The 24,386-nt window shown below is 50.1% G+C and overlaps 1 protein-coding gene and 1 non-coding gene across 9 annotated transcripts in view; one reads left to right on the forward strand and one right to left on the reverse strand.

The window, feature by feature from the left end:
* The window catches only part of PAX5 (paired box 5), a 188,732-nt gene that overhangs the window by 142,055 nt on the left and 22,291 nt on the right, over positions 1 to 24,386 (reverse strand). For 7 of the 8 annotated variants that reach the window (XM_007456001.1, XM_007456000.1, XM_007455998.1 and 4 more), the window contains 2 exons: positions 19,187 to 19,251; positions 15,710 to 15,838 (listed from right to left, as the gene is read on the reverse strand). In XM_007456001.1, the coding sequence (XP_007456063.1) occupies positions 15,710 to 15,838; positions 19,187 to 19,251 (194 nt within the window). The remainder of the gene's footprint in view (positions 1 to 15,709; positions 15,839 to 19,186; positions 19,252 to 24,386) is intronic. The other variant, XM_007455999.1, reaches the window with a different exon arrangement.
* TRNAE-UUC (transfer RNA glutamic acid (anticodon UUC)) lies at positions 2,350 to 2,421 on the forward strand. Its single transcript has one exon. It is a non-coding gene; the product is annotated as a tRNA-Glu (tRNA).

Genomic DNA, 24,386 nt, shown 5'->3' on the forward strand with positions numbered 1-24,386 from the left:
AGCAAACCCCCATGCCCTCCTGGAAGACAGTTGCCCTCCGTTCCCAGCCGATGGGGCGCCCCGAGAGCGGGGCGGAGGAGCGGGGTCTGGCCTCTGGCCTCTCCCCGGGGCCCTCGGACTCTTGGAAGGGCTTTCTTTATTCGCTGGGTGGCACGGCGGAATCCCTGAAAATTCCCCAGAGATCCTAGCAGGGGACTCCTGGTGCGACCTTGAGCATACCCCTTCCGCTCCACTCAGGCCCGGCTTTCTTCGCCGGCCAAGGGGGCTTGAAGGAGATGGCGGCTGGGGGCCTCTTTCTGGGTGTGCGGAGGGAGCAAGGTCAACAGCATCACAAACATTCACTGGGCGCCGACTCTGTGCCGGGTCATGCGTGGGCACGGGCTAATCTGCTCAACAGCCCTCTGCAGTAGGTATTATTATCCTTCTTTTACAGGCAAGAGAACTGAGGCACAGGTTAGGGAAGCGGCCGATTGGGTTTCAGAATGGGCAGCCAGGCTTCAGAAGCCCGTGGCTTCATTATTGTGCGCGGTACTCACAGGGGAGGCACCGTGAAGAAATAAGAAAGGGAAAGGGACAGGGCACTGACCTAGACCTGGGCACCTGCCACTGTTACCGATCAGAGCTCTTGGCCTCCCCCCCTCCCCCCGCCCCGATCAACAGAAATTGACTAGAGGCCAGACAAGAAATTCAGGCAAGGCTTTACTGGGGCCCCTGTGGCAGCAGGGGGCAGCTAGAACAAACCACAGGTTCTCTTGCTCGCTCCCCGAGAGGGGGCAAGCTTGTTTCTTACATGGGGTGAGGGTAGGGGTGTGTCCAGGGGTCGGGCCAGAGGGGTGGCTTAGGTGTTTTGCCCACCCCTTAGGTGGTGGTGTGGGCAGGGGGCATCCGCATTACCCTGCTTTTGCTCCCGACACCCTGTTTTTGCTCCAGGCTCTTCAAAAGTGGCAGTTGGGTTTTTTTGGTCTCTTTCTATCTTTGGGGTCCAGAATTTGCCCCAACTGGGCATGCATACAGTTATTTTTAGTCCCAGGCACTTTCTTTGTATTTTGTTGCTCGAGGAGAGGTGTGTCCAGGTGCAAGCACTGCAGTGCTGCAGCAAAGGGTCCCAGGTCCCAGCCTGTCTCACCACTGCCAAGAACACTTGTTCTTGCCAGCTGTTTTACATCCATATGAAATTCTCACATTCACTGTATGATCTAAGGATTAGAGTCCCCATTTTACAGATGGGTAAATGGACCCTTGGAGAAGTTAGTTCTCCAAGGGTAAATGGACCCTTGGAATTTGTCCAAGGTCACAGAGCAGGCACTTGAAATGAACTAAGACACCCATACCTACATAGAGCTTGACAGTTTATGAAGCACTTTCTCACACATTGCTCCTCCTGAGCTGGCACAAGACTTTGAGGAAGGAATTCTGCTCTCTCTTTGCCAGTAAGAAAACCCAGGCCCAGCGTGGCTGGCCCAGGATCACCAGCACTCAAACCCAAGGCCCTGTGATTCCTGATCCTGTGCTCCAAACCCTATACCTCAAAGAGATCTGAAGCAAAAATGACTCAGGCACAGGTCCCACTCGTCCCCTCTCCCCATTCTGTGGGGAGCTACAGAGTAGTACGCAAGTCGTAACTGGAGTCAAGCTGGAAAATGCTTAGGGTCACAGGGAGAGCAGGAAAGGGGGCACCCAGGAAAGACGGCATTTTAGGGAAGGACCATACATTAGGCCCCCAAAGAGATTGGGTGGATTTTCCTCCACTGTCTGCCATAAACCTCCCCATTTGCTGCTTCTGTCTGCCTCCTTAAAGCTCTGTCTTGAGAGAGAGGTATGCAGGTTCTTAACTGATGAAATGTGCCAGCGTTTAAAAGATACAAACCTGACCAATCGTTCTTTTCAGAAAAGAGATGTTAGCAGAACAAAAGTCCCATTCAAAAGTGTTGGATGGCGTTTGTGTCTCACACGGAAAGGAAACGAAGACAGAGAAGATGGAGGAGGGAGGGGGAACAGCAGGGAGGAGGGACGGGGCAGAATCTGGGGATGGAAGGGTGATCCGGGCTCATTGCATCCAAATCAAAGACCCAGAGGGTAGGGACCTGACTGAGACCACACAGCAAGATAGTGGTGAACTGGAGCCAGGAACCCAGCCTCTCCACCCTGTGACAGGCTCATCCTGCCTCTGCAAGCTGCCCTCAGCTACAACTCGAATTGTTGGTTTCTGAAAAAAAACGGAGCTAAAATTCTGCCAATGTAAATTCTGTGTGTACATCTTTTTCTTCTGACCCTAGCCTGAATAATCCTATCATTAGACTTAGCAATATAAATAAAATAATCGTTTAAAAAAGAGAGAAAGATGGGAATTCCCTGGCGGTCCAGTGCTTAGGACTCGGCACTTTCACTGCCGTGGCCCAGGTTCGATCCCTGGTCGGGAAACTAAGATCCTGCAAGAGAAAGAGAAAACAAAAGAGCTGGGAATTTAGAAAGTTCTTAAGAAGGTCTTCTTGAGGAATTTGGATTCAGGGTAAAAACTCTGCTCTGATGAGTTAAATATTCTTAAAATATGCCATGTGCCAGAGCTGATCAAAATACTATAGATAACGTTTTTTAATTACCAGGAATTGCAGGAATTATTATCTCCTTTTGACAGATGAGGAAACTGAAGCTCAGAGAAGTTCAGGCCCTTGTCAAAGCTCGCACAGCTAGTAAGTGGCAGGGCTGGGCTCGAACTCCAGTCCACCCACTGTGCTACCCTGCTGTGGTGTAAAGTCCATATGTGATCAGCCAACTGCACTTGAAGGTGACCAACTGGAGGATGTGACAGGCAAGCATGCATAGCAGTGTCAGGGGAAGCCTCAGAAATGGCTGAGTACCTGAGTGAGGAAGCCGGCTCTGCACCAAGGTCGCCCTGAGCACAGCCTGGCAGGGTGATGGGGATGGTAGAACTGAAATAAAAGGTGGGCTCAAAGCCCCCTTTTGGAGAGAGCTGAGGACATTCGCAGTGATGCCATCCTGTGCAACACTCTGTGAGAGGCAGATGAGGGTGGCAGGTAAGGATACTCTGGAAGCCAGCTGCCCAGGGGCTGGTCCCAATAGTGCCACTGTGGAGCTGTGTGACCTTGGGCAATTTCATGGATCTCTCTCTGAAACTCTATAAAATGGGAATGATAAGAGCTTCACCCGATACAGTGGCGGTATTAAATGCATTAATAGTTTTAAATATATATGGCAAACACTCAGTAAATGCTAACCATTAGCATAGAGTCACAGTTCCCATTTGAGGCTGTGATCTATATACACCTGGAGCATATGTTTAGGTAAGGCAGGCAGAACAAGGGCCCTAGGCACCAGCATGCAGAGCTATGCACGTGTGTGTGTGTGTGTGTGTGTGTGTGTGTGTGCGCGCGCGCGCACGCGCACAAGCGTGTGTGTGTGTTTAGACCACGGGAGAGCTCCCTCCCCCTCTAGAATGGTTGTCATGAAATCCTTTCTATGGAGCCAGACAGCAGCGCTGGAGGATGGAGACGATGGAGTCAGGCAGGAGTGAAAGGAAGAAGCCTTTGACGTGCAAGGCTCTGGGTTCTACTCAGCAGCCTGCACCTACGGACCAGATGGGCTCCCGGCTTCTGTGACATCCAGTCCCTATTCAGTACATATTTGTACCAAGAACCAGCCCTGTGCTGGGCACTAGGGCCACAATGGTGACCACTACAGACACTAGTCCCACCCGCACAGGTTCCCAGTCTCACAGGGAAGAGAGATGAGTGACAAATGTGATACTTTTGTCAACAGGCAGGCTCTGTGTGCTGCAGGTGGGCCCAGGGGAGCTGACAGTTAGGAGGGACCCTCAGGGAAGCCTTCACTTTTAGGAAGTGACATGAGCTGGATCCTGAAGTTGTAGAACGTCAGCTGGGTAAATGGTAGGGTGGAGAAGGGGGGCAGTTTCCAGGCGGTGGGAACACATTACCGTAAAAGGCATCCTTTATAGAGCACATATCATGCATCGGGGTCCTCCAGGGCACTGTGCATGCATTACCTCATTCAGTCCACGTAACAACCCAATCATAGGCACAATGGGTGTCCTTGTTTTACAAAGAGGGAAACTGAGGTCAAATAACTTGCCCAAAGTTACACAAGTAGGCATTGGTGGAGTCAGCACCAGAACCCTGGTTGCCTGACTACAACCCATGCATATAACCCTTAGGCTGCCAGCAGGAAAGAACAAGTGGTGCTCAAGGGATGGAATGAGGTTTGGTATGACTGGGGTGAGCATGAAAAGAGGAGGGTGGGGAGGGACGAGGCTCATGAGATGGGCACGGGTCTGACCACAGAAGGCCTAGCAACCTTGTTAAGAAGTTTAGATGATTTCTGAGAACAATGGGCAGACTTGAAGGGTGAAAACCCTTCAGGTGAGTCACTGATCCAAACTGTATTTCGGAAGTGCCCCAGGGCTGCTATGCGGAAGGTGGACTGTTTGGAGAAGTCAGTGACATTGGAGGTGGGGACACACTAGGAGGCTACAGCAATAGTCCAAAGGAGAAGAGAGGGTGCTTGGACTAAGGCAGTAGCAGTGGGGACCAAAAAAAAGTAGCAGATTCATGAGATAGTTAGGACAGAGATGCAGTGACCTTGAGAAAACACCTACCATAGGCTTTGATTTGTGGTCACAGGCAGAGGCACATACTTTCTGAGCTGTGAGGATGGTAGAAGGCCTGCTTCTGGCTAACTTAAGTTGACTGGAAAATAAATAAATAGCAACCCCTCCCTCTCCTACAGCACCAAAAGAGATTTCAAAGCATTTTCCAACCTGCTACTTCATATAACAGACTGTGAGGGAGATGTTACTGCAATCCCCACAGATGGGAAGTGAGCTGCCCAAGGTCACACAGCCAATGGAGAAAGATCCTGAATTTAACTCCAACTCTAGTGCTCTCTCTGGCACACCACAGAATGTCAGAGCCCAAAAGATCCCTTAAGTCATCTGTTCAAATATCCACATTTTTGTTTTTGTTTTTGTTTTTGTTTTTGTTTTGCGGTACGCGGGCCTCTCACTGCCGTGGCCTGTCCCGCTCCGAAGCACAGGCTCCGGACGCGCAGGCTCAGCGGCCATGGCTCACGGGCCCAGCCGCTCCGCGGCATGCGGGATCCTCCCAGCCCAGGGCACGAACCCACGTCCCCTGCATCGGCAGGCGGACTCTCAACCACTGCGCCACCAGGGAAGCCCCAAATATCCACATTTTAACACAAGGAAAACAAGACTCAGAGAGAAGTGACTTGCCCAAGGTCACACAGCCAGCAAGTAAAGGCTTAGACTAGAACCGAGGACTTGACTCCCAAAAAGGTTTGTATTAAGACGTCTGCACCATGGAGGTGAGGAAGGACGGGAGTGATCCCCAACAGCAATGGCCCAGCCTCCCACTGCTGTGACTAAATGCTGGCAGAGAAGTGAAACTCAGGCAAATGGGCAGCCTACCTGGGCACTGCTGCCCCCCACCGAGTTACAAGCATACCAAGCTCGGAAATGGTCAGTACACACTGTCCTGTCACCCCTCTTGTCCCTAACCCTGGACAGCAACTAAGCTGTCTTGGGTCGATGGTGCCACCTGGTGGCTGGTGCTGGGAAGAGTCTGACCCCTTTGTCGCTTTTTACCGTCCGCTTTTCTAGTCTCTCGAGGGGCCATGCCTTTCTCTCTGTTTCCTCTCACAGCTCAGTTCATCTCACTACAAGCATATCTCCTCTAGCATCTTTCAAGTCTTCTAAATGACCTTAGGAAACTCTCTTTTTCTTCCTCTCCTCCATTTTAGTCCATCAGTCCAAGGAAGGACTAAGGCAAACGATAAACTTGTACCAATAAAAATGAAAACTGGAAATTTCACAATGAAATTACACACGCGCACGCGCGCGCGCACGCGCGCGCGCACGCGCGCACACACACACACACACACACACACACGACTAACCACTGGCATTCTGGAAAAACTCAGAAGCCCCAGTGGAATCAGAACAAAAATCTCCCTTTTTTTCAATTGCCTTTCACACCTGCTTTTCCTCAAAGGCCAGGAGTCAAGATAAACACCAAACCTACTTCTTTATTTCATTTTATTTTGTTTCATTCCAAATCAACATTATTTGCTGGGGTTTTCCCCACCAAAACTATGCCCTGGGTGGGGGTCTCACGGGCCTGCCCTGAACAGCTGCAGAGCTGAGCTGGGATGGGGAGAGGTGGCTGGTCCCCAAATGCCCACTCCCTGGGCTCTTAGGGAGCACTAGGAAGCTGTTGTTGGCCCCAAAGGAGCCTGCTGGACGGAGATCAGACCTCAAACCCTACGATATTCCACTGGAAGTGAAAGAAGCCTCCGTAACTGTACCTTTCTGTGGAAGTTCAAGCTTGGGAGAGGACCCAGAAGCCCTGCACACCCTAATCTGCTAAAGGACGATTTCCAAAGCCCAGCGTGTCTTGTCACTCCCTCCCCAGCTCAGAAGCCTGCCATGGTTCCCACTGCCTTCAGGAAAAAAGAACAGGAGAAACTGATGGCACCTTTCTTTTAATGAAAACCACTTAACTGCTCTCCCTCTCTGTATGAGTGATAAGTAAGCTCAGAGTCTGCAGCAGCCTGAAGCAGAGATCCTCAAAGTCTAGTCCAGGGACCCCTTGAGTGATCCCCAAGACCTTTCCAAGGGGTCTGTGAGGTCAAATCTATTTTCATAATAATACAAAATTATTCTTGGCCTTCCTCACTCTGATGCTTTTCCAAGTATACAGTGGCGTTTTCCAGAGGTTCTAAGATGTGTGATATCACAACAGATTGGATACAGAAGCAGATATGAGAACCCAGCTGTCTTCTATTAAGCCAGACACTAAAGAGATTTGCAAAATCATAAAGCAATGTCACTCTAAATGTTTTGGCTTGGAAAATATAGTCCTTTCTTATTTCAAACAGCACATTATTTATGTAATTTATTACTGCTATTTTTAATACATTAATAAATATTTTTAACTTTTGTCCATTTTAATTAACCCACATAAATTCAAAAGCTCCTTGGGGTCCTTGATCATTTTTAAGAGTTTAAAAGGGTTGCAAGACTGAAAGTCTGAGAACCACTTGTTTAAAATAATGCCAAGAGGACTTGAGATGGGACCAGGAGCAGCTCAGAATCTTGGTACCAAAGAGAACCTTGATCCCATGTTTTAGATGAGGAAACTGAGGCCCAGAGAGAGAAAGGAATTTCCCCAAGGTCACCAGCAAGTCAGCCACAGACTGAGGACTGGAATCCAGAGCCCCAGGCTCCCTCGTCTGGGCTCCCTCCCCACCTCATGAGCCTCTAGTACTTGGAGTGTTGCAAAGTCCTGAACTGCAGATTCTGCAGCCAAGGGTTAACCATATTCCAAAGACAGAGAAAGGACCATGGGATTCTCTGCCCCACTGGGCACCAGGGCATGCGGAGCGGGGAAGAAAGCCAAGCCCACTCCACCTTGAGCTCCAGACGGCCCTGGCAGGGGGCCTGCCTGCCATGGATGAGACCGCACAGCTCTCCTTCTGGTTGACCCCAGAGCCGACTCACACTGTGGCCCCTGCTCTTTACGTCCCCCAGGGCTCTCTGGGACACCAGTGCACAGTCCCGTGGGAAAAGCTGGTGGGGGAGGGGTGGAGGAAGCCTGGGTGAAGCAGGTGTGCAAACAACAGGGGTGGGGGTGGGGTGTTGGCTCTCACGAGGGCTCTCAGTCACTGAATCAAAGTGAAACTCAGGGACCTAGGGGCCAGGAGGAACCGAAACCTGACCCCCCCCCACCCAAGGGACAGACCCTAGGCACCAGGGAAAGGCCCAAGGAGCCCCTCTGATTGACCACCTGGCCCCAAGTCCCCTGATTTACCAAGGAAGTCTTGGACACTTGTCTGCCTGGCTGAGGTGCCAATGATTGCAAGGTCGGAAGGACGGGAGAGTGGCCAGCCAGGCTGGGAGATGGGTCCTTAGCATCACTGCCACTAAGCGCCCCTGTGCCTGGACTACCCATCTGGCAGGTGTGAACTGAATGACCCCCATCTCACTGTTCTTCTGGGCTGCCAAGGGGTGGGGCTGCTTGGCCCTGCCCTACTGCCTTCCCTCCCTCACCTACCTCCGGCCTGAGAGCCTGACTGCCCAGTTCCCTGACCGCATGCGCGCGCGCACACACACTCACACACACACACACACACACACACAGCCCCATCCAGCTCAATCAGGGCCCTGCCTCCCATAGGCTTTAGCTGCCACAGGCTGGACTCAACCAGACGTGTTCTTCAGAGTCCATACTAGGACTCCAGAAGCTCAAAGCCATTCAGGTAGAGAAAAATAGAGCACAAACGCCGTGAACAAGGTGAGTACAGAGCACTCGGAGGATCACAGGCCCAGCAGCCCCAGACGATCATTGCCGTGTAGGAAAGCCTGCCTAGTGTCACAAGATCTGATTTTTTTTTTCCCAAGAAAGGCTAGACATCCAGATGGGAAATCTCCTTATTTTTAAATGTTGGTAACTAACTCAAAATCATTTTAAATACAGGACAAGCCAAGTAAAGCGTGACCAGAAGGCCAGCAATCAGATTCAAAGTGACGCCCTCTGAGCAAAAGCATGTTGGTCCGGGCCCTGCCCGGACAAGAAAAAGAACTCTTGTTGGGCCCCTTACATGTCCAGCCTGAGGGTACATTCAGGGGACACCTTGTGGAGGGCAGGGAGAGGACCTGCCCTGCTGAAGCCCCAGGAGAGACCAAGACAAAGTGGTGGTCATTTCCTTCTCTCTGCAGAGTCTGTCTGGTCTCCAAAGCTCCATGCTGGCCCGGGATGAATCCAAGGGCCCCAGCCAGTCGTGAGGGACCAATGGCCCAACACTGAAAATCCCCCAGGGAGTGGACTGGCTCTGGAAACCAGGCCAGGTCAACAGACCAGCCTCAAGGACAGCATTCCAGGTGGAGGGCTTTGCCTGGATAATGACCCAGAGACAGGAGAGCTCAGAGACTGTGCGGGGGGCCGGAAGCACAGAAGGGATGGGGAGGAGGAACGGGAACCAGGAAGAGAAGGTCAGGGCTCACTGTCAAGAGTTGAGGCCCAGGGGTGATAGGCTGATGGGGTCAGGTCAGGGTTGCTCATGGCTTTCAACAGTGGGGGCAGCAGATGGGCCGAGGAGAATGGAGGAAAGGAGGGGAGGTAAGAAACTAAGATTTGGCCTGTCAAATGGCGGTAGGTTATCAAGGATGTTCTGAGGAGTCCGTCTGTCCCTCCAGGTTTTCTGGGTTTTTACCATGTGAAATGTCATTTTTACTGGTCAGACCCGTTCTTTTCTCCAAGCCTGTTTTCCTATCTGAATAATGACTAGGTGACACGTCCCAGATGCTCTCCAAGGCCCTTCCAGCTCCGACAAGGGCTGGTGAAAACCAAGTTGGTGACCCCAAACCGCTAAGGCCCAGCCCTCCCAGGTCCAAGTATTCTGCCTTCTGCCCTCCATCCTAGAGGTCTCCACCACCTTGTGTACCCAGGACGTCACTTCACGGAAAACTGAGGGTAAACCCTTTTATCCTTCCATCAAGGGGTTGAAGTGAAGGTCCTGAAGGAAAAGGAAGCAAAGGAAAGCCAGGGGCCCTTCCCTTTGCAGCTGCCACCTGGGGGCGCTGTTGTTCAGTCTTGGCGCCCAGAGAGGCTCACTGTTACAAACAGGAAGTCAGGGAGGGGGGCAGGGGAGGATCAGCCAGTTTCAGCTACCAAACAGAACTGCAGTGGGAGCCTGCTAGCCCTCAGCCTGGACCGGCCTCACACGCTCAAGCCCCGGTCTCCTTCAGGGGCCATTTATTAAATACTTAGGACCACCAGGCCCTGGAGCTAAACCCTTTGCCAGAACGACTTCATTTTATCCTCACAATAATGCACAAAACTTGTGCCCCCTCTACTTTCCGATGGCAAAATGCAGACTCTGAGAGACTAAGTAACTTGCCAAAGATTTCACCACACAGAGTCCTCAAACCAGTTGGTCCCTGGCCTGTGAGCCTGGGTCCTTGCCTCAACACCTCACGTTATTTGGGGGTCTCCAGAGATCACTGATCTCTGGAATGGTGGTGCCGCAAGGGTGCCTACAACTCCCCCCTGACTCAGGAATCCTGAGCTTTTCCACACTCCCCAGTCCCTGCTGGGAAATCTGAGAGCAGTCTCTGCATCTCCTGCTCCAGTGCCTTTGGTCCTGAGTGCCGGAGCAACAGACAGAGTCTGAGTGTCAGTAAAAGAAGAGGGTCCTAGGAGAGGAAGGCCAGGGCTTGCCCAAGGTCAGAGGGTCCCTGGGGCCCTGCATGGTCTGTGAACTTCTGAAACCCCTTCCCTCCCCAAGATGACTCCCATGGAGGTCTGCAGGGCAGGGCTGAGCTGAGGCTCCCAGCCTGGGAGAAGGGGAGGGCGAAGCTGGTAAGAGAGACAGCAAGAGCCAATACAAGAAAAGAGAGAGAGTGGGGGAGTGCACATGAGAGAGAGAGAAAGAGAAGAGAGTGAATATGAGAAAAAGAAAGAGAGTGAGAGCTGGAACAGCAGACAGAAGCAGACACAGAGGAAGTCTCGATAAACAGAGGCAGAGGGCACTGGATGAGATGTACCCCCAAACAAAAGACACAGGGAGAGACACAGAGGAGACAGGCACCTCCAGAAAGAGGGATGGACATAGTCATGACAGGAGCCCCCGCTAAATGCCCCCCAAACTTCCCCGTGAGGATCTTGCTGGACTTGGCATCTTTTGAAAAGGACAGGCCCCTTCCTGTGCCCTCTGCAGGCAGAGGGCAGTCCAGTGCCCAGAAATTCCACCTGCAATGTACCCTCCACTGCCCCCAAAGAAGCTTCCACACTGGTGCTGGATTGGCCAGCCTTCTGAGCTAGTGAAAGGCATTCGCACTCGGCTGACCTCAGTGTGTTGAGGGCCTTTCAAACTGGGGGGATGAAGGGAGGGGGAGGTCAAGGGGACCTGAATGGGGGCCCTGGAGACGGCGGAAGGAGGCCCCACCAGAGATCAAAGGCCCAAAAAGGAACAGAGGGTCTGGGGCTGCCCTTTCACCCATGGCCGCTATTCACAGTTCTGCCTGCTCCGCCAAGTCCAGCCCCGCCACGACCTCCTCTAGGCCTTCTAGGGAGGGAGGCACTGCCGGGACTCTGTTCCCCTAGCCCCGCAGGATACCGTAGGCCCATGCCACAGCTTTCTCCACAGACCCTCTCAGGACAGCCCAATCAAGAGACGCAGCTGCCTCTCATGCCTGGGCAGCACCCCAGCCTGACTCTCACCATCCACAAGCCTCCTGAGCCCTCTGGGCACCAGGCCCTGTGCCAAGGAGCCAGGCTGAGGGTAGAAACACAGGCAATGTGGCCCCGCCCAGTCAAGCCCACGTGATGGCGGACTCAGAGTCAAGCAGCAGGAGGGAAAACAAGTAGGCAGAACCACTTCCAGATGCCAGGCAGTCACAGAAGCACTTGTCCCCCAGATTGTAACAGGCCTAAAAAGTCATGGAGCCCAGGGACTTCCCTGGTGGTGCACTGGTTAAGAATCCGCCTGCCAATGCAGGGGACACGGGTTCGAGCCCTGGTCTAGGAAGATCCCACATGCCGCGGAGCAACTAAGCCCGTGCAACACAACTACTGAGCCTGCGCTCTAAAGCCTGCGAGCCACAACTACTGAGCCCACGTGCTGCAACTACTGAAGCCCACGTGCCTAGAGCCTGTGCTCCACAACAAAAGCTACCGCAGCGAGAAGCCAGTGCACCGCAACTAGAGAAAGCCCGCACGCAGCAACGAAGACCCAACACAGCCAAAAATAAATAAATAAATTTACTTTTTAAAAAAGTCATGGAGTCTAAACCAAAATGCCTTCTTTGACTCTTCTGCCCCTCACCCCTGCTCATACCTCCAATGACAGGGAGCTCACTACCTTTCTAAGCTAATGCTTCTAACCTTGGCCCAGCCTGGGTGTTGTCTGAAAGCTGTTCCTTGCACTGAGCCATGATCTTCCTCCCTGTAGCGTCCTTTAACCAGCCCCAGCTCTGCCTTTAGAGGCCCCACGGACCTTATCTGCTGCCTCAGCCGTTCATCTGAGATTCGGACACAATGGCCACATCCCCAAGGCTGGTATTGGAGGCACATGTCCCAAGGAGAATCCCAGAATTTCTAGATTACAAGGTCCCTTGGCAATCCACTGGTCTAACAGTGTTCTAACTTGTTTGTTTTTGCTACAGAACTCTTTACTCAAATAGAGCTTTCCACGGAAGCCAAAAATACCAAGAGAAACACTTCTCGCTGAGGAGACTGGAGATTCTCCCCACCACCACTATCCTCACTAATTGTGAACCCTCTACAGGCATGTGACCGACCCATTCTACGGAGAAGCATTTATTGAGCACCCACTATGTGCCAAGCATTTGTACTCAAGCCATGTTATCCAATGCAGTAGCCACTGGGCACATGTGGCTACTGAGCCCTTGAAATGTGGCTAGTGCAACTGAGGAACTAAAATTTTAATTTTATTTGATTTTAATTCATTTAAGTTTAAAAACAAGCCGTGTAAAATATTTTTCCCTTTATAGAGTGCCACTTCCTATGAGAGCCCTTACCAGATCCTTTTGGTCAATGTCGGCCCTTCCCTGCCCTGCCCTGCCCTCCGTCTCTGGTGTCATCCTCCCAGCACAGCATCACCCCACACACTGCCCATCAGAGGGACTTTGGGTTGCCAATCTTGCCCACCGGCCTGCAAGGTCTAGAGGGCAGGTCCTCTGTGACGGAACTCTCCCACCACCCACCCCTGCCCTGAGCCCATGCTCACAGGGTTTATAAAACCCAAGTCCAAGTGGAAGATGACTGTAAACCAGAGCTGAGCAAGCAACTCCACCCTGCAGAACCTCAGTCACCTCATCTGAAAAATGGGGATGGGGACCCTCAGCCATCTTCCTCTTGGCCCTCTATTGCCTCTCTTGCTCCATGGCCTTCGCCTCAGGCTGCTGACGGCTCCTGAGGAAAATGGTGCCATGGTCTGCAGCCTCAACGGGCCGGAATCCAGCACACCAGCATTTCCCCTGTGTTTCCCCAGTGGCTGGTTCTTACTTTCTCACCACACTCTTGGCAGCATCCAGCCTGCTGACCATGCCCTTCTGCTTGAAACCCTCCAGGCTCTGCCCAGCCCCAGGCTGCTCCACCTCCAAAGCATCTCTCTGGAGGGGCTGAGGAGCAGCAGGTGGCTGGAGAATGCCAGGGAGCTGAGGCCTCAGGGGCTCTCTCCACTCCTTCCCACCCCACCCCACCGCCTGGCCATACCAGCTCTGTGGCTTTGCCAACATCATGGAACTCCCTGGGGCCTTGGTTTCCTCCCCTATAAAAAGGGGGCGGCAATCTCCGCCTCTTCAACTCCTCCTGAAGCCAATGCAAGGATGCAGGGAGCTATAGAGGGAGGATGGGAAAGGGCAGTAGGGAGCACCACACTGTACTGCTCCCAGGTAGTTTGCTGATGTGAGCAAGGGCACTTCTGCCCACCTCTCTGCCCAGCCATATCCACTCTCAGTGATGCAGGGCGGGGGGCAGGCAGGGGCTCTGCTTGTTGCTTGAGTCTCTCAATCTTCCCAATCCTGTAAGCTTTCAGGACCATCAAATCCAGACCACAGACTGGATCACCTCCCAAGTCTTTCTGGGGATCAGGGCTCAATCATAAATTCCAAAACTGAAAGGATCTCAAAGATCATCCAGTTCTGCATCTGATTCTTGATAGTCTTATACAGCAGCCCAGCAAATGGCCACCTAGGCTCTACTAACATTCCTTTAGTGACAAGGCACTCACTACCTCCTGAGGCAGCCTGCTTTGGCCATAGACCACTCGCATATTTACAAAGTTATTTTTTACTCTGAGCTGAAATCTATTCTGCATCTGCCACACACTGGCCTTTGAGGCCACACAGCAAAGTCTCATTCCTCTTGCCTTCCATGTCAGCCTTCCAAATACTTGAAGGCAACAATCCAGTCCTTCTCATTCTCCTCTTCGTGGTACCAAAACATCCCTAGAGCCTTGAGGTATTCTCCAAATACCTCTCCATCCGGGTTATACCCATCTGGACACATCCCAATTTGTCACTGTCCCCCTTAAAGGTCAATACCACAAATGAGCCACAGCCTTCAGGAAGGATCTGCCCAGCACAGAGCAGTCTAGATGAACAACACTCACATCCTGACCACTCTTACACCTTCTCAAGCGGCTTGAGAGGCTAAACAGTGACCACTGATCAGAGGCCGAAAGCCAACAGAGCACTCAACACACACAGTGACACAGTCCCCCCAGTTCAGGACCTGTGTGTTTGACGGTAAACATCAAAGTCAATGTTTTTCTCTCTTCAAAACTCTCTGCCTGTATCCCTCAACCTCTGAGGGAGCCTCACATACCCGCCCCTCCACATGATCAAACACAGTGGGCCCCAGCTTGGGCACATCTGCTGTGAGTCCAGGTGACAAGGGGAGAAAAGATGACACCATCAACCCCATAAACCAACAGAGATGGTAGGCCCACTGCCTCCTGCAGTACCCAGTACAGCAATCCTGAGTTAAAGACTTCCCACATCTGCTCCGAGTGTTGGGGGGTGAGGGGGCAGAGAGGTGAGGCAGGTTCCAGAAGCCGTGACTCATCCCCCATGTACTCCACAGCTCCAAACATAGGCCACGGGCCCAGCTCCTGCATGGCCTGGAGCCCACACACCACAGGCCAATCCACCGCTGGGCCGACTCAATTTTCTCGTTACAGATCTTAAGTACTTAGGCATGTGCTCGTGAGAATATACATCCTTTACAGGGAGCCGAGAAAGGGAATTGTGCTGAGGAACATAATAATTGAATCAAGATTTCTGTCACCCTGCTCTCAGCCCCTAGACTACAGCCCGTTTCTTTTTTTGTTGTTGTTTTTTTCCTTTCCTGACAAAGGTTTTACAGACTCCCAGGGGTCATTTCTCCTCTCAAACCCATTAATGTCAGCCCACTGGCAGCCTATCAGGGAAAGGAGACCCAGGTTAAGGTGGGCCCATGTCCGGGACAGAGGCGGCCAGCTCCCGAGGCCCGGGTGGCACACCAAGGGTTGAGAAAAACAAACAGGGAAGATTGTCATCTATTTAATCCCCGGGAAGCCCCCTGCATTCCTTCCTTCCAGGCCCAAGGACAGAGATGAGATTATTCACTTCCTCAACGCCCCCGCCATCACCGCACTGAAGGCCTTCTGAAAGAGGCGTGCTCAGACCCTCCGAGAGCCCACCCGCTGACCCTGCCACCTCATGTGTGCCCCTCTCACTTTGCCCAGGCCCTCCCTCTCCCCTAGGCCTCCCCCCAAAAGGGGACACTGCTGCTGTGCTCATACCCTCCACACCCCACCCTCTGGGCATCACATCTGCAAATGCAAGGGCTTCTTAGAGGCCGCAAAGCATAGGCCCCAAGGACTCTGCCAGGCCCGGATTTCCCACCAAAGGGGTGAAGATGGGAGGAGGCCAGCGAGAAGTCCAGTCCCAGCCGGGGCCCTCTTCCTCTCCCGGAGGGCTCAGCCCCTTCCCCGTGGCCAGGACGTGACTGGGCTGGGCCAGACGCCTCCAGCGCTCTGCAGGTAAGGGGTGCTCGGAGGGCGTCTGTGCTTCCGCCCCTGACTGAAGGCCTGGAAACATATCCCACAGATCCGACCAGGCCCAGCCCCGACGGGCAGCGCCGGCGTCTCCTACCTTCGTCTCTCTTGCGCTTGTTGGTGTCGGCGCTGGGGGACGTGATGCCCAGGATGCCGCTGATAGAGTAGGAGGAGCCGGCTGAGTCCGTGCTCACCGAGGACACCTGCGTCACGGAGCCGGTGGACACTGCGCAGAGGGAGAAGGAGGTCAGGGCCCGGCGCGAGGCTGGGGGGCGGTGCCGGAGAGGAGGGAGGTCGGCCCCCGCCTTCGGGCCAATACAAAGGCACGCCCCCTACAGGGGGCTGGTGCGACTGAGAGAGAGCGAGGCAGGGCAGGTGTGTGCTGAGGACACTCGCCACAGGGCAGCGGCCAAACCTGGGCGATGAGAGTAGCCGCGAAGAGAACTGACACTATAGAAGGGAACACGGGCACCAGTTCAAACCCCAGCCTGTCCAAGGATGCAGGAAGCAGGGGGATGGAGCAGAGAAACGGGGGAGCTGGGGCCTACCACCAGCCAGTGCTAGAAACGACCTACTCATTAGGCAGGCTCACTCCCTACTTACAAATCCACCCATCCACGCAGACATAAATATCTGCACACTCATACACAGAGCCAGCAAAGCACCAAATGCAGACTATCTGTCTTTTTATAGCTCCACGCTGTCTTTTCTCCTTCCACTTTACCTGGATTTTAATATTTTATATTAATTATATAATATTAATATACTATATGTTATATATATTGATTTATAATAATGATAATTTTTTCTGAGAACTTACTCTGTGCCAGGCATTCAGGCATCATCTCATTTAATTCTGAGAACAAACTTATAAGCTAGGTCACTGGAAAGGTAAGGGAACCAAGGCTCAGAGAAGGTAAGTCACTTGCCCAAGGTCACACAGCTAATAAGAGGCAGAGTGGTGACTGGAACCCAAGAACTAAAGTCAACCCCTATAGTAATCTGCTCCTCACTAATGAATAATGAAAAACAATAATATGCTTCACGTTCATAAAGTGCTTTTCATTTGATGCCTGCAATAACCAAGAGTGCTATTATTCATCCGCATTCATCAGGTGAGGAAACTGAGCCTCCACACAGCAAAATGATTGGCTCAAAGTCATCTAGCTAACAAGCCATAGCACCAGGGCTCAGCCTTGGTTCTACTGACTTAAAGTCTAGATTTCTTCTGCCCAGAAATGTGGGTTGGTGACTTATTGTGACTGAGACCAGGTATCTAAGTTCCTAAAAATAAGAATGGGGGAGGGGAGGTTTGTGCAAGTTTCACATTAACTCCTGGCTCCAGAATCCAAGGGGGAGACCTGTCGGTCATCAGGGTCCTCTCAAGCTGTGCAGCTGAATTTCCATTTCTGGGCTGTGGGAATTCTTTCTTGGTTCATTAAAACCTACAGACCAATCTCAGACACATTTCCTTCGGCTATAACTAGCTGGAGGCGGGTGGAGCCGCTTTTGACTCTAAAGTATAGGAAATTACTAGAAATGGTGGTGATTGGTTGAGAAGCTGTTTGTTGCTTTCCTTGGAGCACATCCAGCTCTTGCTCCTACAGACCTAAAGGGAGCAGTGCCTTTCTTCTCATATTTGAGTTTGATTTTAGATCTTCCTTAGGAGACACAGAAGTAGAAATCGTTAACTTCTCTTTTCCTTCACCAGAAGAAGCTCCTCAAAATAGATTTATGCAAATCTCACAACCTTTTCTGTGTTAAGGTGCAAAGAACAGAGGAAGAAAGAACCTCACCAGTCATTCGGTACTTTAAACAACCACCACATATGACCAAGGCTCACCACGTTGCTGACAGAGCCGATGGCATGTGTTTCAACATTTTGTAATCACACTCGGCTCAAAAGACTCAGGTTCCAATTCTGGCTCCGCCACTTACTGGCCATGTGACCTTGGGCTAGTTATTTCATCTCTCTAAAGCTTCCATTTCCTTACTCCTCAGTAAGTTAATAAATTATAAGGGGCTGTACACAAATAAGATATGGATTTTATACAAATTTCTGAGATAAGGCATTCTGCTGACTGTCAAGTGTAATTATTCCCCTTACCCAATTGAAAGAATATTATCAGTTACCCTAAGTTTGATATTCCTTGCCATGTGACCTGAAATAAAGTTGCAAATGAAATCCCAGCCACAAACACTTCCCCAGAAAGCTCTCCTTAACCCTGTTCACTCCAGCTCAACAAAGATGATCTTTCCCTCCCTTCTGCTCCCACAGCACCCTGTACTTTCTTCTTGAGCCTGATCTCAGTGTTTTGCAGACTTCTCCTTGTTATTTTCCTCCATTAGACCGAGAAGCCCTTGAGAAGGGGGATTTTGTCCTACCTTCCTTATAACGTTAAGTCTCCACCACCACGGGCTGCATAGCTGGGGCTTAGCAAACGCTTTTTGGATGGATTACTAAATGAAGAATTATTTTATGGAAGGGAAGAATTCTGTCTTACCTTTATTCAAAGAAGCAACCATGAAGAATCAGAGACCTCAGAGAGCACTGGGTTTGTGCCCCTTGCTCCACAAATGGGGAAACTGAGGCTCACAGAGGTGAAGGGGCTTAACACAGTTCACTGGTTGACTTAATGACAAAGCTGGAACTATAAGCCAGGCCTCTGCCTGTCCCCCATCACCACGGGGAGTTCAAGTTTTCAGTCAAAGAAGGAGCAACAAAGGGTACACAATCTTTGTGTAATTAAGGTGTGATTAGGTGGAAATTGACAGGGCCTGTGGCAGCCAGAACCATCAGAGGCTTTGCTGAATGGTGACCCACTTTCTTATAGCAGAATGAGCTTTCCCCCAACTAACCAGAGGTGTTTCCTTTATCCAAAGTGGAGAAATCATACACCTTGTGTAGACACACGTCACTTTCATCTCACGATCTTTGCAGGGAGGGGAAGGCAAGGGAAACTTCTGAACTCCTGGGTAGTAGGAAATATGACTCTTCTCCTTACGAGTCATGGTCACTCTCAGACTTCACCCATGAGTGTCAGAAACCCCACTGGCAGCCCTTGACAGTTCACGGAGCACATGAGATCGAAACAAGAGAGAGAGAGAAAGAAAGTTTGGGAAGTTTTGCCACATCTTCACTCAAGACTGCAAGTGCACAAAGAATTGTAGAAGGGCTGGTTGATAGAAGAAAAAAACACATTCAAAACTACTTACTGACTAATGATGCAGAAAATGTTATGAATAAGTATCCCTTTCTTGATTTATTACTTTAATTATCTGACATTCTATAGACCCCCATTAGTGGATTTTTTTTTTTTTTGGCTTAGATTTCAATTTTCTGTCTCATGGTGAAAGCTATTTATCATAATAATCAGTAAAATTCAAAACCTTTTAGCAGTATTTATAAAATTCATTTACCAGGTTCAGCCCTTGGAGAATGACAAAGAAGGCGCATTAGTACGTGTGCCGAAGTGTTTTATGCAGAATTATCTGTCCATAAGAATGATTAAAAGTTCTTTAGAGTATTTGGAGCCCATTAGATTTTAAAATTTTTTTAAAAAGTTCTTCTTACCTATGCTGTGACTGGAAGCTGGGACCGGCTGGTTGGGTGGCTGCTGTACTTTTGTCCGGATGATCCTGTGAACAGTTGGGCAAAAAAATAAATGGCTATTTACCGTCATGGAGGAGAAGAAATCTCAACTAGCGATGCCAGAAACCCATATCCAGCTGGGTCATGGGCCAAGCTGGGGCAGAAGTGGGGGCAGATTTTGAACCCAGGTCCCGAGTTGGGGGTTTGGAAGAATTATAGATTAGTTCCAACTCAGCCCCTACCTCCCTGGGTGTCTTTGGGTAACTTGCACCCCTCTCTGGGCCTCAAGTGCCTCTTCTGTAGGAAGAGATTGATGCGTTAATATTACAAAGAGGCATCCCATTCTTGGAGCAGCTTCAGCTCCATAAGGAACTCACTGAGTGAGTTAGAAAGTTCCATCCCTTTTGTGGACCTCAACCTCCCATCTGTGGAATGAAGGCACTGAACCAGGTGACCTCCCTGTCCCCTGGCAGCTCTCACACTCTGGTTCCTCTGCCTTAGAGAGCCACAGGAAAAATAACATCCCTGCCCATCAGAAATTATCAAGGGGGTAGGGGGAGGGATGTGAATATTGCTACAAAACTAGAAAGGGTTAAAGTGCTGCCAGGAGAGGCCTGGCTTGGCTTTGCTAAGAGGAAGCCTGAATTATACAAAACAGTGGAAGGCTCTACGGGGCTGGGACCCAGGGCTGTCCTGGACTGTCTTTCCAGAGACCTTGCTTCAGTTCTAATATGAACTGGATTGTGACCCTGGGCAAGTCCATTCCATTGACGGCCTTGGTACAATGAGGGAGTTGGAACAGACCAATCTTTGCTTACTTTAAGTAATTGAATCCTTTTTGGGAAAAAAAAAAAAATTCTTATGGAAAAGTCCAGTATATAAAAAGGATAATAGCAGCAGTGCCTTCCCTTTGCTACCTGGCAGCTCTGATGTCCTTCTGCAGAAACTTGGGCTCTGAGAAGCTTAGTTTGTAACTTTCCAGCTGGGACAACATGTGAGGCCTCCATGAGACCTCAAGCCCGATGCATTGTACAGCAGCTGACCAGGGCCAGACCAAAAGTCCCTTTTGGGCCTGCAAGAAAGTTCCTTCCCTGGCACTTGGGAGAAAGATAGGTGGTAATAAAATGTGCAACTTCTTTGTAAAAAGTTCTATTCCAGTCTCCAACTATGACCTTCTCTGGACACGCAGGCCCAGCGGCCATGGCTCACAGGCCCAGCCGCTCCATGGCATGTGGGATCTTCCTGGAACCGGGCACAAACCCGTGTCCCCTGCATCGGCAGGCAGACTCTAAACCACTGCACCATCAGGGAAGCCCCAACTATGACCTTTTAAAATAACATTTATTAGAGTTTTTCCTAATTATGAAAGTACTTTGTGCTCATTGTAGACTATTTGGACAACAGGTATAAAGAAGACATCTAAAACCATATTTTGGTATATTTCCTTTATGCTAGCATTCCTGTGCATATTTGGAAATATCCATTTCTTCTAAACAAAATCAGGATTAAACCATGTATACAGTTTTATGTCCTGCTCTTTTCACTCAGCATTATATAAGAAGCTTTTTCACATTTCAGACCATTCTTTCTGGAAGCTCTTTTCAAGCTGCACTGGTCTCCAGCTTGTGCACGGGGAAAGGGAGAACAGAAGTGTCTCCTGAACTTCTTTGGGCCGGGGCCCCTGACCTCTGTGATCTCACAGCTCAGTGCTGGGCACTGAGGGTGCTCAGTATCCTCAGCTGATAGCCTGGAATGGATGTTTCTGTTCACACCACAGCCTAGCCACAGGCCCTCTGGAGCCATGGCCACTTGAGCTCAGCATAGGGCCTTTTGCCATTTTCTGATGAGTCAGCATATGTGCTGCCTCAAATATACTGAGCATTTGTTTGTTTTCTCCAATATTCAAATAATTTATTTTGACTAAGAAAACATGGAGCGTATTAACAAAGACCTGGGATTGAGGCAGTCTTTTTGACTACCTGGAATTAAGCTAGCATCTGACTTAATTTTGGATTTTTGTGTGGGGCACCTTCTCTGTATACATGTATGTGTGTCTACAGAGATATAGCTAGATGTGTGAATATATGGATATGCCAGATTTAAATATAGTTTATCTATATTATGGTTTATGTGTATACAAACATATAGTATAATATTAATAGATTTAACTATTTCCTGTTGAAGTCCTGTATAAAGTCCTAACTTTTCAAAGCATTGTCTTGCCATTAACATTCTACTTAAGCAAAGAAAATTATGTTTTCCTTACTTTTCTTTAAAAATATTTATAAATCATTGGTAAAACATTATCAATTTTTGTAAATCATTGACAGGCAGCTGCAGCGGCGTGAACAGGCTCCGGATCCGGACTTCTAGCGTTTGAATCCCAGTTTTGCAATTTGCCAGCTGTATAATGTTGGGTGAATTACTTACCCCTCTGTACCTCAATTTCTTCATCTGCAAAATGAAGCTAAGAATCATTCCTGCCTCATAGGGTTATTACAAGGATTAAATTAATTAAGTACATAGAACAGTGGCTGCTGCATAGTAAATTCTCGATAAATGTTAGCTGTTGTTATTTTCACTGTTATCTTCATAAAGATTAATGACCAGCCTCAACCTTTAAAGGTTCATATTTTCCACAAATGCCTTAAAAACACATGGGATCCCCCTGAGAGCTGGGGAGGGGTAGGTAGCCATCCCTATACCCTATTTTAAGGCTGTAGTGGGGCTTTCCTTTATATGGAAGACTTGAATCTTAGGGAACCCTCCAAACCCATCCCCAGAGATAGAAATTTTGCCCATCTGCTTGTAGCAGCTGCCAAGAAAAGAACAAAGAGCATCATTTTCCATTGAGAAGAAATGGGAGTGGGAAGAACAAGACTATAATTGAATCATAACAATTCTAAAAAAATTAAAAATTAAAAAATTAACATCAGGACTCATCACAATAAGAGCCATGCTCTGGACCAGTTCTAAACCAGAGACATTTAGAGCTAATTGACAGTCAGCGCTAAGAGGTGCAACCTTTACTTTGCTGAGCATTAGCATGACCTTGGATGCCATATGATCATCCTAGATGGTCCAATGGAGAAGGAAGCTCAGCAATCAAAGAATTCCTATAAATGAGGAAACTAAAGCCCAGAGTGCTCAAATGACCTGCCCAAGGTCCAACAGCAAGTCAGCTCCCATGCCCGAGCACTTTTCTTTGAGCCACATTCAAAGGAAGCAGTCCCTCTGCTAAATACTGCCTGTACGAGGCATAAAGCCTATTTGGATTCAAAATCCATCTAGAGTCCGAAGATTCAAAGTCCAAGGAACTTTAGACATTACAGGCATTTGTAAGGATCCCTTTACAACATCACCCCTGCTGCTTTGAAAGGCTAGGTCTTCTCACCCGCACCCCAGCCACCACCTCCCCTACACCACATACAAAATTCCACTGAAAGAGAAAATCGTGGGGCCTTAGAAAAAGAAATGGGGCTATAAGACTGAAAGAAATACCCACATCTACCTCACTGACCAAACTGCCATCTTGCAGTAAGAATCCTGGGCCATCAGCTGTGTTAAGAATCCAGAAACCAAGAGACCAACTAGGCCAAGCTGGGAGAGAATCCACAGGTGACACTCACACCTGCGGCTGATGTGGAGAAGAAAGAGGGAAGGGATGAACGATCCCAGAAGGCTTGTTGCCCAAGTCAGGATGAAGAGCAGGGTTTACAAATGGTCATCCCCAGGCCACATCCATCCCTGGACAAGTTTTGTTTGGCTTGCACAGTATATTTATTTTCATTTGAATTAGTTGCCAGTATTGGTAAGTTGGTAGCGTTTACATAAATACGTGGATTTCTAGCTTCTCTTGAAAAATTGGAACACCCAGAATACTGGCCCCGCATCCTCACAGGACAACTACTGGTTGGTACTAAATAGAGCTGCCACTCTAAGCTGGGAATGTTACTCAGCCCCTGGTTTAAAGCCTCGGGACTGGAACAGACGACGAAGGAAGACTCCGTTCCACCCGGCGTTGGGGTCAGCTCTAAGACAGTCACCTCCAACTGTCTCAGGCTGGATTCCAAGAACCTTCATGCAGGTTGTGCAACACCCCAGCATGTATTTGTCCTTAAGAAGCCACATAAACATGATGCTTTGTGTCCCGGGGAATCTCCCACAAGCCTAGCAGAACTGGTTCAGTGTTGCTTCACTCCATGTCAGTCATGGTTTCCCAGGCAGGATCCCCAGAAGGCAGCAGGAAGGCACACACTTCTGGGGGGGAAAGTGGAGACGGCTCTGTGGCCACCAGAGTAGCTACAGATCCAGACACCCTTCCCTCCCTAGATGTCTGAAGTATTGGAATAGTGAGACGTTGCCTCTGGGGAAGCAGGGGCTGGGAGAGGGAGCTATGGACCCTCTTACACAACATTTGCAAGACAGTCATTTAGAAGCTGCATCTGTTTTAATGCAGTGGGATCTTTATATGGAAAATAAAACTGTGCGCTGGGATGGCTCAGGCTTTGTGGGTGCGGGGTTGGGGGGAGGATGCAGCAACTCAAGACTGTTCCGCACTTAGTTTATTTGCATTGCGCAGTCTGTTGCTAAAGACACCAAAGAGCTCTCACTGAAGAATGTGGTGAGGAACCAGAGAGCGCTCCCGGGAGGAGCCCCAGAGAGGAGCACAGGAAAGGGCTATAGATCACAGAGGAAGCCTGCAGACAGGCAGCAAAACATACAGGCTGTGAGGCTCAGGAATGGAATGGGAATGCAGTAGGGATGGCTGTTTGCCCTTCCTGGTCTCTCTCCTCACAGATCTTCAGTTCTGTCCTGCCAGAGTCCTACTGGAGAGTGGTGGAAAGAAACATCCCCTCTCTTACCATCAGGGAACCTGGGCTCTACTCCCACCTCTAGCTCAAAATCATTGTTCCTGTGCACTCCCCATCTGGGCCTTAGTTTCTCTACCTGTCACAGGAGAGAGTTAAGCTTTGAGGGCTGTAGGAGACCACAGATGTGGCAGCACCTTAGAGGTACAGCCGGTGGAGCCACCGGGCCACCATTATGGACTGGGACACCCAGGAGACCCCTGAGGCTAGCCATGGCCCCAGCAACTAGCAGTCTGACCCTCCACACAGCACGGCTCTGGGCACAAAGCATCAGTTGAGCCATGATTTCCCTGGACACTCTTTCAAGTACC

The sequence above is a fragment of the Lipotes vexillifer genome, unplaced genomic scaffold (genome assembly GCF_000442215.2).
Source record: "Lipotes vexillifer unplaced genomic scaffold, Lipotes_vexillifer_v1.1 scaffold920, whole genome shotgun sequence".
In the NCBI taxonomy this organism is placed as follows: domain Eukaryota; kingdom Metazoa; phylum Chordata; class Mammalia; order Artiodactyla; family Lipotidae; genus Lipotes; species Lipotes vexillifer.